At 33.6% G+C, this 16,316-nt stretch overlaps 1 protein-coding gene and 1 long non-coding RNA gene across 2 annotated transcripts; both read right to left on the reverse strand.

The window, feature by feature from the left end:
• Positions 1-1,029: 1,029 nt before the first annotated feature.
• Positions 1,030-5,296, reverse strand: LOC111993680 (myrcene synthase, chloroplastic). The gene is made up of 7 exons (XM_024025509.2): positions 4,977-5,296; positions 4,418-4,685; positions 3,509-3,884; positions 2,275-2,493; positions 2,054-2,192; positions 1,696-1,944; positions 1,030-1,575 (listed from the first exon to the last, which is right to left on the reverse strand). The coding sequence occupies exons 1-7, from the start codon at positions 5,217-5,219 to the stop codon at positions 1,273-1,275; spliced, it is 1,797 nt and encodes a 598-aa protein (XP_023881277.1). The 5' UTR covers positions 5,220-5,296; the 3' UTR covers positions 1,030-1,272.
• A 5,544-nt stretch (positions 5,297-10,840) lies between these two features.
• Positions 10,841-12,882, reverse strand: LOC111986840 (uncharacterized). The gene is made up of 3 exons (XR_002880221.2): positions 12,563-12,882; positions 11,751-11,818; positions 10,841-10,953 (listed from the first exon to the last, which is right to left on the reverse strand). It is a non-coding gene; the product is annotated as an uncharacterized LOC111986840 (long non-coding RNA).
• Positions 12,883-16,316: the final 3,434 nt, after the last annotated feature.

Consider the following 16,316-nt stretch of genomic DNA (forward strand, 5'->3'; position numbering starts at 1 on the left):
CAGGTAAGAAGATTTTTGTAGGGGCCAAGCTAAATACTATAACTATTTTATTATTATTATTATATAAAAAGAGAGTATTACTGTTATATAATTAACTTTAACTGAACAAAGTTGGTTCCTACATTCTTTCACGCTTATATTGATTTTGAACTAATTTTTTTTCTTTCTATATATACATTTAAGCAAACGTTCAAAAACTCATTCTCATATCTATAATTGTAATCTATGATTATGTTCAAAGAAAAAATATCTATTAAGTTTGTATCTTTGTGCGGTTTTATAATTTAGATAGAGAATTGAGCAATGGTCTCCTAATTTTGAACACTTTTTCTTTTAAAATATGTATCAATTGTGAATGATTTCCTTTCATTAAATTACTAACACTTTTTCTATTACTTTTTTTTTGGTTACACGTACTCCTTTGTCAAATATAATCAGGTAATTAAAAAAAAATGCAAATGAATGATCTTATAATCATGTGAACAAGCATTGGATGAATTAATTGGACCCTAAAAATATATATATTAAACAAAATCTGGATTTATTTTAAACTACATCACCTTCTACCAAACTATTACTTCACACAGAGAGAGAGAGAGAGAGAGAGAGAGAGAGAGAGAGAGAGAGAGAGATTTTTTTTTTTTTTTTTTGGGGGGTCTTTGTATCAATCGAAGTTTTTTTTTATTTTTTTATTTTTTTTTTATTTGGACTTTTCTATGGAAATTTAAGATTTAAAGGAGACCAAAGTAACCAATAAATTTTTTCCTCAAAATTCTAGTGCGGGCTAGTCAACTAATTTGCATATAATTAAATGTAATTATAAATTACATGTAATTTATATATATATATATATATTGCTACAAATGAAATTTTCAAGAAACTATGGGGCCCATGACCCCCTGGCCCCCCTCTAGCTCCGCCACTAGGTACTAAACATATTTTCCGGTGAACTTAACCAAACTTTGAGCTTTGATACCAATTTGTTGTGATTTAAGGCTATAGGAAGCACTTTTACATGAATAAAAAAAATAAAACAATCACTCAAGAGAAGTATTTAACATGGTTTTAACTCCAAGCCTATGTCCACATACAATGCCAACTAAAATCCACAATTAATGATATGGATTACAACTGCACTCAATCAAAACCTCACAAACAATCACAAAACTCTCATAGACACAAACTAACTCACAAATCTCAATGGTAATATGTAATATAATTAATGAGTTAAAACATCAAATCTACATCCTTATATAACAATAATTCATCATGTTAATCTTTATATAGTGGAATGGGCTGAACAAACAATGATAATAAACGATCCTTAGTTTCATGGTTTCCAACACCATGCCCATCTCCATACTGGTATATGCATTGGGCCATCCTTCCAAGGTTGAATGCAATTTCAATAAATGTTTCAGAGAAGGGAGAAGTCATAGATCGTTCTTCATTCATCTTGTTCCATGTTGCACTAATCAAACACCTAATGTATTCGCGAGCATCTTCTTCACTAGCACCAGTTTCGTTCATGTAACACTGGATTGATTTAGGAACATCACCTCTTTTTAATTCATCCTGAAATTTTAAAAAAAATTAAATAAAAAATAAAAAGAAGAAGAAGATTTTAAGGGTTTGTGAATTATACGAAGTGAAAGTCTTGTTGATAAAACTCTTAGGATAGAGTGGTCTACATACTGTAGATGTTCCAAGATCATCTGCTAATCGCAAAATCATTGATGACAAACGAACTATGTTGGGGTACTCTTCCAAGCAATCTAGGGCTTCCTTTGTTATGGGATTTGTGTAGGAAAAATAAGCATGCACTAGTATAGTTGGAGCTCCAATTGAAAAACATGCATTTTCAAGGTATTCTTGAAGACTTGGTGTATACCCGCTGTAGTACCACTTTGCCTCCAACAAATAAGCTTGACATAAATCTGCCCACTGAAAAATTTATGGTGGAACAATGAATTTAAGGTAGTTTAACACACCATGTGTTCAAGAAAAAAATGTTACGGATTAATATAGATGGATTTAGAAGTCAATTGCATACCGCTTTTTTAAAATATCGAATGATGTGGAATTCTTGTTCCTTTAGTATATCAAAAGCCATTTCATTAACTGAATTGTGTAGAGCTAGGAAACATATCTTCATATAATTTGGGAGCCCATCCATTGCATTGATATCCCACCTGGAATCACAAAGAGCACACTTAAGTCTTTATGTCAAAGATAGCTTTGAAGCATTTGAGCCGTATTGTCATTAATACCAACCTCTCAACAACGTCCGTGAAGAGCTCAAGTTCATCTATAGTTCCATACACATCATAAATATCATCTAATACTGTAATTAGTACATTGACCTTTGTTGAGATTCTCCTACAATATCCAAAGTGAGGATGAAATGTACACCCCACTGTCCAGAAGAAACTCTCTGTCAACCTATCCCTCGCAAAGCTCAACTTTTCTGCAATGCCAATGCTCCTCCACCACCTTTAAAGAAAAAAAAAATCAATTTTCATTTTATATTGATGCATATTTAACCTTTTGAATTAGGTAAGTTAAACATAGCTTAACTTTTAAAATTTATGCTATAACTAATTTAATTATGAGGGCCAGCATGTGCCTTAGGTGAATTAGACAACTGCTTAAGCCCCAAATTTTAATCAATAGGATATGAGTATTAATTAAACCTTTAAATATTAGTCAATAAATAAAAAGTATTTTTTTTAAAAGAGAAAAAAATTTATTTAAAAAAAAAAAAAAAAAATCTCTGTATGATGACAGACTCTCCATTTCCTCTATGTTAGAGTGTAGAACATGTAATCTCTCTCAAAGAAGCTGAAAATTCTCTCCTTCTCTCTCACTCTCTCAGGCTCTCAGCAAAGAAAATCAAAAGACCGAAAAGAAAAAAATTATTCCAAACCTTATAGCTTACGACGTTACGTTTATACCTTTCTCTCTTCTTCTTCTTCTTCTTCTTCTTCTTCTTCTTTTAAAAAAAAAAAATCGAATTTCAACTTTTTAATATACAGTAGTCTACAATCAGATATATATTTTTCATTTTTAAGTAATATTGCAGTTGTTAATGAAAAATTAAGTTTTATAAAAAAAGAAAACATCAAATAAATATATGACTAATTACTAATAAATAAATTTATAATCAAAATTTAATTAGAGATATCAAAAATATTATAGTTGGCAACTTGACATAACCTTAATACAAAGATTTAATTACTAATTTTTATATTAATGAATTGATATTTAAATATATAAATTGCTCCAATTTAATTTTGGTCTTAGGCCCCATAATATATAGGGTCGGCCCAGTAAATTATTTGTTCATGTTGCTATCAAATCTGATTTTAATTTTAGTATTTATTAGTTTATGCTTCAATTTCTACGTAATATTCCTTCCAAGTGTCATTAATGTGTAAAATATGTTATCAATGAAGAATTATATCAAATGAAGCTTAAATTACAAAATCAAAATTAACAAGCTTTTTACCTTGACACTTGTTTGAGATCGTCTTGGTGGGTTGCTTGCACCATGTTGAAATCTAGTTCTGCAAGCTTAAGCAAGGTAGGGTTCATATCTTCTTTGCTTCTATATACATCAATGAACCATCTCGCTTCCACCCTTGGTATCCTCCAATGTAGTGGAAGCTCCAAGGCATGGCTCACTGCTACAGTAGAAAGATTTTGATCTTTATTCTGCATGACAAATTCTTGGAGATGGTTTTTTGAGAAATCTCTTGCTTCCTCCAAGATATTTTCACCTTCTATCGAAAGGAATGAAGCTTCATACAAGGCTAGCATTCCCTTGGTATCATCACAAAGACATGCCTTGAAACTTCCTCTCTCCATGAAACTATTAAAAACTTCTACACGTAGCAACCCAACAGTGATTAACAGGTGTTTGAAGGGTACAAGAAGCAAGTTATTGAATATTAAATGTTTAATTATGAGGTGTAAATTGATTTTTTTTTATTCATTGGTACACCTAAACAATCTCAAGGAAGTTGTATATATTTTTGTTGTTATTTGTGTAAGAGCTAACATCAGTAGGAATAGTAAAAAATGACTATAATCAAGTTACATATGTGACTCATTGTGGTTATTTATAAATGCAACACACAAGATCTACCTAGTAAACATCTAATGTAGGACTTAAAGCACACTTAACCAATCCAATTCAATCAAATTTGCAAAATTTGGGATATCACCTCTTAATGGTTAGATTATTAATAGAAGTAGACAGCATGAACAATATAAAAACATAATAAAATATAAAGGACAAAAGTAAAAAAAAAAATGAATACTAAAAAAAAGGTCAAAAGTGCACTATAATTCAAAAACATTGGTTAGTTATAACTTATAAATATCGACCGGTGACTTCAATTTCTTTCCTAATTACCTTCAGACACACTATATCCATGTTGTCTAAACAGACGAAATTTAAGAGCTGTGGCATATAAATTCTCCTTCTTCCACAAATCACCACCATGATTATTGTTGTATAGACCTTCCAGTATTCTCTTCGTTTCACTCTCAAAGTGATAAGACAATCCTAGTCTTTGTAAGGTATCTATCAGCTCCAGTTGCTCTAAAGGATCCATCACTTTGTGGAGCATCATCCTCACTTGTTCCTTCAACTTGTTAACTTGCCATGTGTACTCTTCTCCCTGCATCACAATATTATAATTAGGGTTTTACTAATATGTACCATTAGAACATACATTAGTAAACCATTTTAGAAACTTTTTTATAGGAAAACGAAAAAGTTATAAACTTTTATGACAACTTTTCAATTCTCCATAAAATGACTCCAAAAATGGATGACTAATTAATGTGTGCCCTTAAGACATTCAATAACCGGATCCTTATAATTAACATGAGCCTAGTGATCAGTTTCAAATAATAATTCAAGTACTAGTAAATCTAACAATGAAATAACAATACTATATATTATGTACCAGGTATTCACTTCTTAGTGACTGAATGTAATCATAGTCCCAAATGGGAGGTTGGTAATCAGCTGATCGCCGAAAAATATCAGTACTGCTTGAAATTTTGCTCGAAACCTTGCATTGGACAGGACCAAAAACAAAGTTACTTCTGCTTGTTACAAGTGATTTGAGATGGATGGGAGATATAGATGGGAAAGCTGCTATTGGGAAATTGCAAGTAGGGAGTGAAACAAGTAGGTTGAGAGCCATTGACAAAGGCCTAATTTGATGAAGGCTTGATATGGGATTTTGGCAGTTGATTACTTGGATTTATATATTGCTTTGGAGATTCTCATCCGAATATATATCCATTATTGTAATTATAATTTGCATCATGTTCTGTATTATTAATACGATGTACCTAGACATGAACCGGCATATATGGTCTCATGAATCAACGTCAATGCTATCCATGGTATATGACATTTTGTAGTCATGCGTGCTTAGGGATGGCAATAGGGTAGCGTGGGCGGCGGGGCTAAAGGATGGGGTCTTTGTCCCCGTCCCGCATGGTTTTGTCTTGCTCCATCCCCGCCCCGCCCCGCCCCGCCCCATATAACAGGAAAAACTTTCTCACCCCATCCCCGCCCCTTGGGGCCCTGCGAATCCCCGCCCCACCCCATAAAACTCTACTTTTTGTTAATTTTCCCTACAACTAGTACAATTTTTTGTAATGAAACCAATTTCATTAATAAAAATAAACTTGAAATTACAACTAAATTTATCCCATCAAATCAAATCAATTTTTAGAAAAAATTAAATAATATATCCAAGCATTTAACAAGACAATCACAAAATAATAATAATAATAATAATCTTGTAGTACAATACAAAACAAAATAAAGGTAGAGAACCACATTGGGTAAAATAAAATAAGCTAATATTGAAATGTTTGTTTAAATAGTAGGGTTTTAGGGTATGAAAAATTTATAATTATAACCTATAGCAATGCGGGGCGGGCCAGGGCAGGGCAGGCCAAAGCGGAGTGGGTCTTAAAAGTCTAAACCCATCCCTGCCCCGCCCCGTGGTGTGGGGATAAAATCTTACCCCATTCCCACCCCACCAACTTTGCGGGGCAAGGAAAACCTGCGCGGGGGTAAAGTGGGGAGGGGTGGGTTAAGCGGGACCCTATGCATGTTGACCATTAACATCCGCTCTCTTCAAAAATAAATTTGTTACTTCAACACCAAATGTATTACTTTTTGCTACTTCAATATATCATTTTGCAATTAAAATTTTTAAATACATATTAAAAATCACAATTTTTGTCCCAACTATTTACGTGGAAGACTCTGTGTGTAATAAAGAAAAATTAGTGGGTTCATGTGAAAGTGATAAATAGCTAATTACAGTCTACCACTTAGGATAGTTGTGACAAAAATTGTGACTTTTGATGTTGTATTATATATATATATATATATATATATATAGAAAACTACTAGAAATGCTTTCACAATTCACCTCACATCATATTTTTTTCCACCCAACCAAACATGAGATAGAAAACTACTTGAAATTGTGTATAGATGACCACTACATTATTAAAAAATAAAATTTAAAAAAAAATGGAAAAAAAAAATAATAAAAAAGGTAAACTACATATTTGATCTCTATCCTTTACACCATATTTCAATTTGGCCAATATCTTTTTAATTATGTCAATATGATCTTTAACCTTTCAATATCGTATCAATTTAATTCATGTCATTATCTCTTGGATGAAAATTGCTGATATGACAAATGGCCAAAATAAATAAAAAATTAGTTTATTACTACATTAACGGAAACTAATTTTTTATTTCTATCTATTTGCCACATTGACAATTTCAATCCAAGAGATAATAGCATGAACTAAATTGACGTGACATTGAAAAGTTATAGACCAAATTAATACAATTGAAATGGTAGAAACTAAATTGATATATGGTATAAATGATAGAGACCAAATACGTAGTTTAAACAAATAAAAAAGATTAGCACAAAATAATAATAATAATAATAATAATAATAATAATAATAATAATAATATTAAAACAAAAGGAATGACTAATGAGATTTTAAAACTGTGGGTTTTAGTTAGCTCAATTGGTAAAATCTTTAATTCTTGTATAAGAGATTTGAGGTTTAATTTCCGCCTAAACCAAAAACTGATTATTGTCTTAGTTTGATGATAAAGAGTTATTATACATGAAACTATCTCAATAAATAAATAAGAAAAAATAAAAAGACAAAAATAGACATTTTGTCCGTTTGAATACAACTTATTTTTGCTGAAAACTGAAAACACTATAGCAAAATAACTTTTAAATGTGTGAATAGTGTCACGGGACCCATTTTTAATTTTTTTTAATAAAATACTTGTGGGTCCCAGGAACAGTATATGAACAGAGCTAAACAATGCACTCTGTTGGGAAAAAGTCTGAAATACGTTAACAATATGAGAGTGGAAAAGTCAAACTTTACGGCTATGCAAACCCAATAGACGTGGACGCACAACGTAAATCCACACGGAGTTTCCATTCTCTCCTCGTTTTGGTGAGATTGCATTTTAGTAAACCCGAAAAGACTCCATGACCTTACATGTTTTTTTGACCTTTTTCTCTTATTTTCTTCTATGGGTCCGGTTTTCTCGTCCTCTTTCATCCTTTCTAAAATCACTCACAATCAATATATTAAAATAATATAAATTAGCTAAACCCGAAGAGACTCCATGACCTTACATGTTTTTTTGACCTTTTTTTCTTATTTTCTTCTATGGGTCCGATTTTCTGGTCCTCTTTCATCCTTTTTAAAATCACTCACAATCAATATATTAAAATAATATAAATTAACTAAGAAAGATAAGAGAGAAAAATGATTAAAAAATAAAGCGAAAGTGTTGAGATCTAGCAGCACTTGCTACAGCCTATAGCTATATTCTAATTATGAGTCTATCCCACCATGAAAGATATGATCCGTTTGAAATGTGTATTTAAATAACAATTTTTAATTTTTTTAAAAATATATATAGTAAAAAAGTATGTAAAAATACGTATAATACTGTTTAAAAACTAAAAACATGTGTTTAAGTTGATGTACCAAACAGGCCTTATATAGCTTCAACAGCTTTATCACATAGACGCAACAACCACGTTTTAATTTAATGAACTTTTTTATTATTTACTTTTTTTTTTTTACTTTTTCTTTTCTTTTTAACAACTGTTAATTTCCTAATTCACCATTCAAAGTGTGGGGGCCTTTTTTTGTGTGCGTTGGGCTAGGATGCCTTCCGCGGTAGTAGGCCCGAGTGTTCTGAGTAAGGGAGTTGAGACCGGTCCAACTGGAACTCAACTTGGGCCGGCTTGTGCGCAAACGTTGAGTCCAAGTCCAAGGGAAGATGCTGCGAAGTGGGCTTATCCCTTGTTTCTGCCGCAGGAACTTTTCTCCAGTTTCTGCCACAGGATTGACTTTTCTGCTGCAGAATGAACTATTCTTCGGTTTCTGCCAAGGTCTAACTTTTCTGCTATGCAGCAAAACTTTCTGCTGTGTAGTAAAACCGTCTGCCGTGCAATAAAAGTTTCTGCTATGCAATGAAGCTGCCTGCTGTGTGATAAAGCTTTCTACTGTGTAGTAAAGCTTCCTGCAGTGCTTTAAAGCTTTCTGTCGTGCTTTAAAGCTTTCTGTCGTGCTTTAAAGCTTTCTGTCGTGCTTTAAAGCTTCCTGCCGTAAAGCCTTGTGCAATAGAGCTGTTTGCTATGCATTAAAGCTGTCTGCTGTGCTTTAAAGCCGTCTGCCGTGCTTTAAAGCCTTCTACAACGTGAATGACCACTCTTCATTTTTACTGCAGAAACACTTTTTTTACTTCCTGCGCATAAACAAATCTAAAACCTAAAGAAAATACCCATCAAACAAATATTAGTTTAAATGGGTTAGCATATTCTCAAATATATACATACATATATGAGTATATATACTTATACGTATTCACATATACATATATAAAATATATTTTTCCAGAACATGAGAAACAATGTATATGTATATATATACTTATGGCAGGATAATGATTAGCTTTTGTCAACAGTAAAATACGTAACAACAAATAAAGAAGAAAGCTTCGGCAGGAAATGGTTTAGCTTGTATAATAATTAACATGGTAAATATAATAAAAAGGTACTACAGCAGAATAAATAATACAGCAAGTAAAAACACCACAACAGGACAACTGATGCGGCAGACGTGATAAAAACGTGCTACAGCAAGATGACTAAATACGGCAGATATAAGTTATAATGAGAGAAATCAAATATATTTGCAATCAAAATTAAGTAACAAATCTGCCCATAGAATAAGTAAACCAAGAAGGAACCCAAACTCCAACTTCAACAACCTTATCATGGGCTCCTGCCATAAAAGTTGTTCATTTTGGAGAATAGGCCTAAATGGCTACTAGCTATTACTTTTAGAGATTTCAAAGAGTGTGTTTGCTAAGAGGGAGGGAAAAGATGGTCTATTGATGCATGCCCCTATTCCTACCGCGTTTTCTCTCTTCTTTTTCTTTCTTTCTTTCTTTCTTTTTCTCCCCTCTGGGTGTTTTTCTTCTTCCCCTATTTTTTCCTCCACCTCAGTCCCCTTTTTTTCTGCCGTGGTTACCTTCCTTTTATAGTGAGCTAATTCAATGGGATTTCTCCCTTTTACCCCTAGGGCTTCACCAACTGTTTTTGGTTTGTTGTGGGCATCCTTTCAAGATTACCCATTCACCCATTGGTTGCCCCGACCACTGCCATCTGCTCAGAACATGTTTGTTGTACGACAAAATTCCATTTTGTTTGTTCATGCCGTATACCTCTACCTCACTACCTAGCTCTATGGCATGCATTAGTGGTCCCAACCATTTATTACTTCTTTTGGGTAAGATACCATCCCAGCAAGGTATATATCCCAAAAGAAGTTATGGCAGGAAACCAAATATAGACCCCCTTTTCCCCCCACCACCAAACCACGCCCTCTGAATCTCTTTAACCGTGGGCCCACCTCCCTTGTATTGGCTGGGTACAGGTTGGTGGTGCCCCAGCCCTTCTGTTCTTGCTCCACTGTCTTTTGTTTTTGTCTCCCACACCATTCCTGCCGTAGCAAATTATTTCTGTTTCGTCTACTGCGTGTTTTTGTCTTCTTTCTTCATGCGTTTCCTGCTGCATTTGTTGTTTCCTTTAGTTTGACTCTTCCTTCACGCAATTCCTGCTGCTCCTTGTTTCTTTTCATCGTTCTTCCTCATATCAGTTTTCATGCCTATCTTTTTTTATACAAAATGATTTGGGCTTTTGTGGGCCAAATTGTAACGACCCCGCCCCAACTGTGTAGATATTGTCCGCTTTGGGTTCCAGACCCCTCACGGTTTTGTTCTTCCCCAGGTTGCGCCCTCACGGTTTTGTTCTTCCCCAAGTTGCGCTAGGGAAAAGGCCTCTACACATTGAAGGGAGATCATTCCTTATAAACACATTTTCATGTGCTTCCCTAGGCGATGTGGGATTCCATAGATTGCAAGACCCCCTTTCGGGTCACTACAATCCACCCCCCTTACGAGCACACGCGTCCTCGCGTGTGGGACCCACACTTCCGACTAGGGCCTGGCTCTGATACCATCTGTAACGACCCCGCCCCAACTGTGTAGATATTGTCCGTTTTGGGACCCATACCCCTCACGGTTTTGTTCTTCCCCAGGTTGCGCTAGGGAAAAGGCCTCTACACATTGAAGGGAGATCATTCCTTATAAACACATTTTCATGTGCCTCCCTAGGCGATGTGGGATTCCATGGATTGCAAGACCCCCTTTCGGGTCACTACAATCTCCAATACAATTATTTAATGCCATAAAAAAAAATAACAATAAAATCCTCAATTCCACAAAATAGTTTGTAACTGCTGTCTCCCAAGAATCTTTACTCCAATAATTCCTCTAATGTATCTGTAATGGGAAAAAAAAAAGGGGTGAGATGACTCAATAAGTGGAATTCACTAACATTGGGGTGTGGGAACAAACCTTTCAAATAAATAATACTTACAACAATTGCATAATTTGTAACTCATCAATATTTATCATCAAATACTTCATACATATAAAAACAAATATCTTTATATTGTGAGCCATCATAATATATATATATATATATCAATATCATCACATAAACAATTTCTAGGCTTTACTCGTGGTCAACGTTTACGCCCCGTTGACAGGGTTGTGCTATCCCCTTTTTGGAACTAGAACCTCCTTTTCATCTCCTTTCTTAAGGATGGTTCCCTTGGAACCTAAAGGTGCACTCCCTTGCTAAGGAGCTTCCTTTTGGATCCTTAATAGTATTCTCCCTTGCTAAGGAGCTATCAAATGTGCACTGTCCCCTTTTCTGGGACCGTCCCTTGCTAAGGACTAGCTGCAGTATGATTGTCCCTTGCTAAGGACTAGATACCATACTGAGCTTCTATTCACGACTTGCCATAGGTTTTCAAAACACATTTCAATATGCTCACAAAAATAATCCATTCATAATTCTCAAAAATATAAAGATATATATATACACACATACAAGTTTAACTAAATTTAGGTTGTACCACAAGTTTTTCATGAAACGAATAGTAAACGTGCACATCAACCATTTATAAAATATCAATTTATACATAAAATATTAACATATTTCTTTGATATAAAATAGTTTAACAATCGACATTGTTTTGGGAAAACCCCCAAAATTAGTAAACACCACTTACCTCTTAATTAATTGCAAAAATATGAAACCAACCTCCCTTCAGTCACAATAAATCAGTAGAATTAGAACCTAGCAACACCAAAAATAGGTCCATCAATACAAAATTTTCCCACTTAACAATCTGTTTTCACACTTAAATAGTTTAATCTATCAACATTAAAGCCTATGAAGGTGTTTAGTTTCTTTGAAATACTCTTCAACCATGTCAGATTTTGGGCTTACAATTACCGCTGCATAATCATATCTTTTTGGCTCTACCAAATCAGATATTGGCTTAAAAACATTTCTGCATAATCAGATTTACGGGCTTAAAATGTTGCTGCATACTCAGTGGCTTGGAGGTGATAATTAGTGTCACTAGAATGATGTAAAGGTAGGTATCTAATAACATAGTGCAGCCTTTTTCCATTAATATAATCCTAGCTATGCATGAAACTTTAATATGGCAGGAAGGTGGACATGTGATCAACCTAATATATACCTTAATTTATCCATCCAATTGCCTAGAATTCCCTTGATGCCACCAAAACACAAAGAAGTTGCTAGACACGTATTGAACAAGGACAACGTGAAGATACATGGCAGATGGGTGGTGATATTTAGTGAGGCCATATACGGTCATATAATGTCCACAAAACACCCTTTTTCTATCAACATAATCATAGCCTTATGTCCATAACAGCAGCCCCTATTTTTATTTTATTTTTTTTCTATGAGGTACGCCACTAACAGATTCTTCCTATAAGAGTGGAAAGAAAAGCTAGCCATTGAGTATTACAATTTCCCTAAGTTTAGAGCAGAAGAGAACCGTACCTTTAGTCTGCACTCACAGCCACAGTGAAGCAAAGCAAGGTTAGTAGTGTGAAGCGGCTGAAGCAAAAGGAAGCTCCATCAATAAAATACACGTGTGACTAAAGAGGAAGAAGGTTAGGGTTTTATTTTATTTTATTTTATTTTTAAAGCTTATCAAAGCCCATATATTTACTTATGCCACCTCACTTGGGCTTCATATTCCATAGCCTTTATCTTATTTTTAATATCATAGGCCCAATTCAATTTAATCCATTTAATTGTAGGCCTCCTTATAATTTATGTATAATAATTAAATTGGTGTCAAAATTTTGGGGTGTTACACAAATAATGTTGACTGGATCAAAAGGGCATTGGGCCCAATTTATCTTCATCTGCCGAAGCCATCCTGCCAGAGAACTGTATTCTGCGGTAAAGTTATATTCTGCGGTAGACTTGTATTCTACGGCAGATTTGCGTTTTACCGTAGATTACTTTCACTTGCACTTCTTTCTTTGGACCCTTCTTGTTCTTTGGTCTTCTTGGTGGGCCTTTGGGCCTTACTCTTCATTGGGCTTTTTTCCTTATAAGCCTTCGGGTACATATTTGCAAAAATGGGCATCAACACAAAGCATTGTTTTTATTTATTTAGAAGACACCATTCAGAGCTTGGGTCCACTATAGTAAGAAGAAATATTTTATTATGGTTAGATGTATTTGTATCTTACACTAAGCATAGAAATTATATTAAAAAAAAAAAAGTTAAAAGATAAATTTGGGAAGAGGGATAGATCCACATGTTATTGAAAAATTGATTTTTCTCTAAGAATTTAATTCAGGACACAAGTAGAATAAATATTTTTATTAAGGATTCAAGGAAATATCTTAAATCTATGTTGAATTCGATAGTATATGTATCAATCATAGACTCTTATTCAGCAACCAAAAAAAAAAAAAAATCATAGACTCTCTCAATTATTGCATAGATTTTATCAATGTATAATCAATAGCCTTTTTGTTTCAATTCCCATTAAAAAAAAAAAAAAAGGCTTTGTTTCAATTATTACATATATATAAAAAAAAAAAAAAAAAAAAAAAACAAACAAACAAACAAACAAACAAAAACAAGAACCTAGTAATATATGGTTACGACTATTGCAACAAATAATTATGAGAGGAAAAAGTTGAATAGATAAAATGATAAAACATAAAAATAAAAAAAGTCAAAAGGTTTGAACAAAAGGTTGAAATTAAAAATAAGTCTTTTAACTTTCAATTTTAGTTATCAAAAGTGTTAATGTATGGTGTAATGTCATAATAGACATAGCCCCAACAAATACTCCCTCATAAGGAGGCTCTCACAGCTCAAACTCATGACCTTAACTTTGACATTATTTATCGGACCGTGAATTGTGGTACTCCACTTCAAAACTAATTGGTGATGAGAAAGACACATTGAAATTTTTTATGGCATTTAATACCACGCCTCACGTGCCTATTTTTAGAATAGTTGTAAAGAGTAGAATTGTGGCCCTCAACAATGACTAAGATTGAAGGTTTAAAAACTTATATTTAGTGTCCATTTGGCATGAGTTTATAAGCTTAATTAGCTTTTAACTTTTAGTTTTTATGTACAAATTTTTGAAACCTCACATTTTTTTCACTTTTTCAAAGTACAAGTATACTTTAGCACATTTTCAATAAAAACAAAATTTGGCAAAAATTAAATAAGTTGCTCCCAAACAGATATAATCTAAATATCAAAACTTCTAATTTCTAACATTTCTATCATTTTGTCTTCTCAATTTTTTTACTTTTAATGTTGCATTTCACAATATACCCCAATCCATCGTTCTATGTAGGGGTGTCCACAGGTCAGGTTTGTGCCCAACCCAAACCCGACCCAAATTATTCAGGTGGAGGAAAATATGGCCGAAACCAACCCAGATGATCGGGTCAGATTTTTCGGTTCGGGTCTCGTTGGTTTCAAGTTGTATCGGTTCGAGTATCGAGTTTCATCACCGAGAATGATTTTTGGCCGGATCCGGCGAGATCTGGCCTAGATTTCATCGGATAACGACGAGATCTCGCCGGATTTGGTCTGAGATGCTTAATATTTCACTGGAAACATTAAAGGTATCGGAGATTTGGTCTAGGATGCTTAATATTTGCTGGAAACGTTGAAGGTATCGGTTCTAGTCGAGCTTCACAGGTTTTGAAATGCAAAACCGACAACTGACCCGCTAGGGTTAAGTTTGACAGTTCTGAACCCACGTCCGACTACCGGAGTTGACTGATTGGGTGGCGGTGGGTCAGACTCAGGCGGGTTAGCTGAGTTAAGCAGTTCGGCGGGTCTCCTGGACAGCCCTAGTTCTATAAGTAAAGTATGTAATATTCGCTTACTAGTTCTATGATTTGACTCATGATTTGAAGTTAGCACCTAGCATCCTGAACTAGGCTGTGTGTATCAACCAATCTATATATATATATATATAAGTTGAATTGTAGCATTTATTGCTGCTATACTTATGTTGAATCATATCAGCAGCCACATTGTCTACCAATTTCCAACATTATCTCTCTTATTTTTAACTCTAATTTTTTTTCTTATTAATTTCCCAACTTATTATTACAGTTTCTCCAACATTTCTTCTCCCTTTTACTTGCTTATCTCCCCACTACTATCTACCTTAATATCACTTTTTCTCTATCTATTTATCCTCCTTTAATTTTGGCTTTTCATATTCCCCTCCACTTACTATAAATTTACAATTCTCTCTCCCATTCTATACATAGTTTGTCATATACAAAATGTTATTTCTCTTTCTTTCTCTCTCTTAAATTTTTTTTTTTTCATTTTTTGGTGGAATTTGTTTTTTCTTGCAGATTTACTTTAGGTTAATGAATTTTTGTATTATTTGAAACTTTACTTTGGGTTGATGTGATTAAGTTGTGTTTTTTAATTGTTATTTTTTATTCTCTTTGATTTCTTAGATGTTATCCTACTGCATTATAAAGATACTACATAAGAATATAATATTATTTTATTATATAACATAACATGACTTAGATAATTTTGTGTTTATTATTATATTTTTTATTTTCACTTTTTTTTCTCATATTATTTTCTATAAATTTCCTATTATTCTCTCTCACATTCTCTCTTGAAAAAGTGGTTATTCTCTCTCTCTTGATTTTTTATTTTTTTTCTTGCAACTTTTACTCTATATTGATGAATCATTGTGATTTTTAAAATTCTATTTTCGGTTCATACGTTTTGGTGTTGTGTTTTTTTAGTTTCCCGTTACAAGTAGTATTTCTCTCTCTCTCTCTCTCTCTCTCTCTCTCTCTCTCTCTCTCTCTCTCTCATGTTTTTTTAGTTTCCCGTTACAAGTAGTTTTCTCTCTCTCTCTCTCTCTCTCTCTCTCTCTCTCTCTCTCTCTCTCTCTCTCATAGTTTCGGTTTGATTTTTGTTTGAGTTAATACTTGATTATTTTGAAAGTAAGAATTTGAGTTTATATCAAAATACAATTTTGGCTATACTAATTACAGATCAGCATTCGGTCCATTTTGGTTCACTTCATCTATTCGGTTTACTCCAGCCCACTTTAGTTCTATTAGGTCCATTCAGTCTACTTGGGTCAATTCAATCCAATTCAGTTTATTTTGATCTATTCATCCTACTTCGGTCAATTTAGTCATTTTTGGTCTACTTTGGTCCATTCGGTCTAATTTGGTCCATTTTGGTCCATTCGGTCAATTTGGTCCATTCAATTCA

This window comes from Quercus suber, unplaced genomic scaffold (assembly GCF_002906115.3).
Source record: "Quercus suber isolate HL8 unplaced genomic scaffold, Cork oak 2.0 scaffold_921, whole genome shotgun sequence".
Classification (NCBI taxonomy): domain Eukaryota; kingdom Viridiplantae; phylum Streptophyta; class Magnoliopsida; order Fagales; family Fagaceae; genus Quercus; species Quercus suber.

Excerpts from the sequence above, each read along its gene's own strand:
- LOC111993680 (XM_024025509.2), bottom strand. The coding sequence starts at position 5,219 with ATGGCTCTCAACCTACTTGTTTCACTCCCTACTTGCAATTTCCCAATA. Across the intron at positions 4,686-4,976 it reads CACTAAGAAGTGAATACCTG|GGAGAAGAGTACACATGGCA; the intron begins GTACATAATATA and ends ATTGTGATGCAG. Across the intron at positions 2,494-3,508 it reads GATCTCAAACAAGTGTCAAG|GTGGTGGAGGAGCATTGGCA; the intron begins GTAAAAAGCTTG and ends TTTTCTTTAAAG.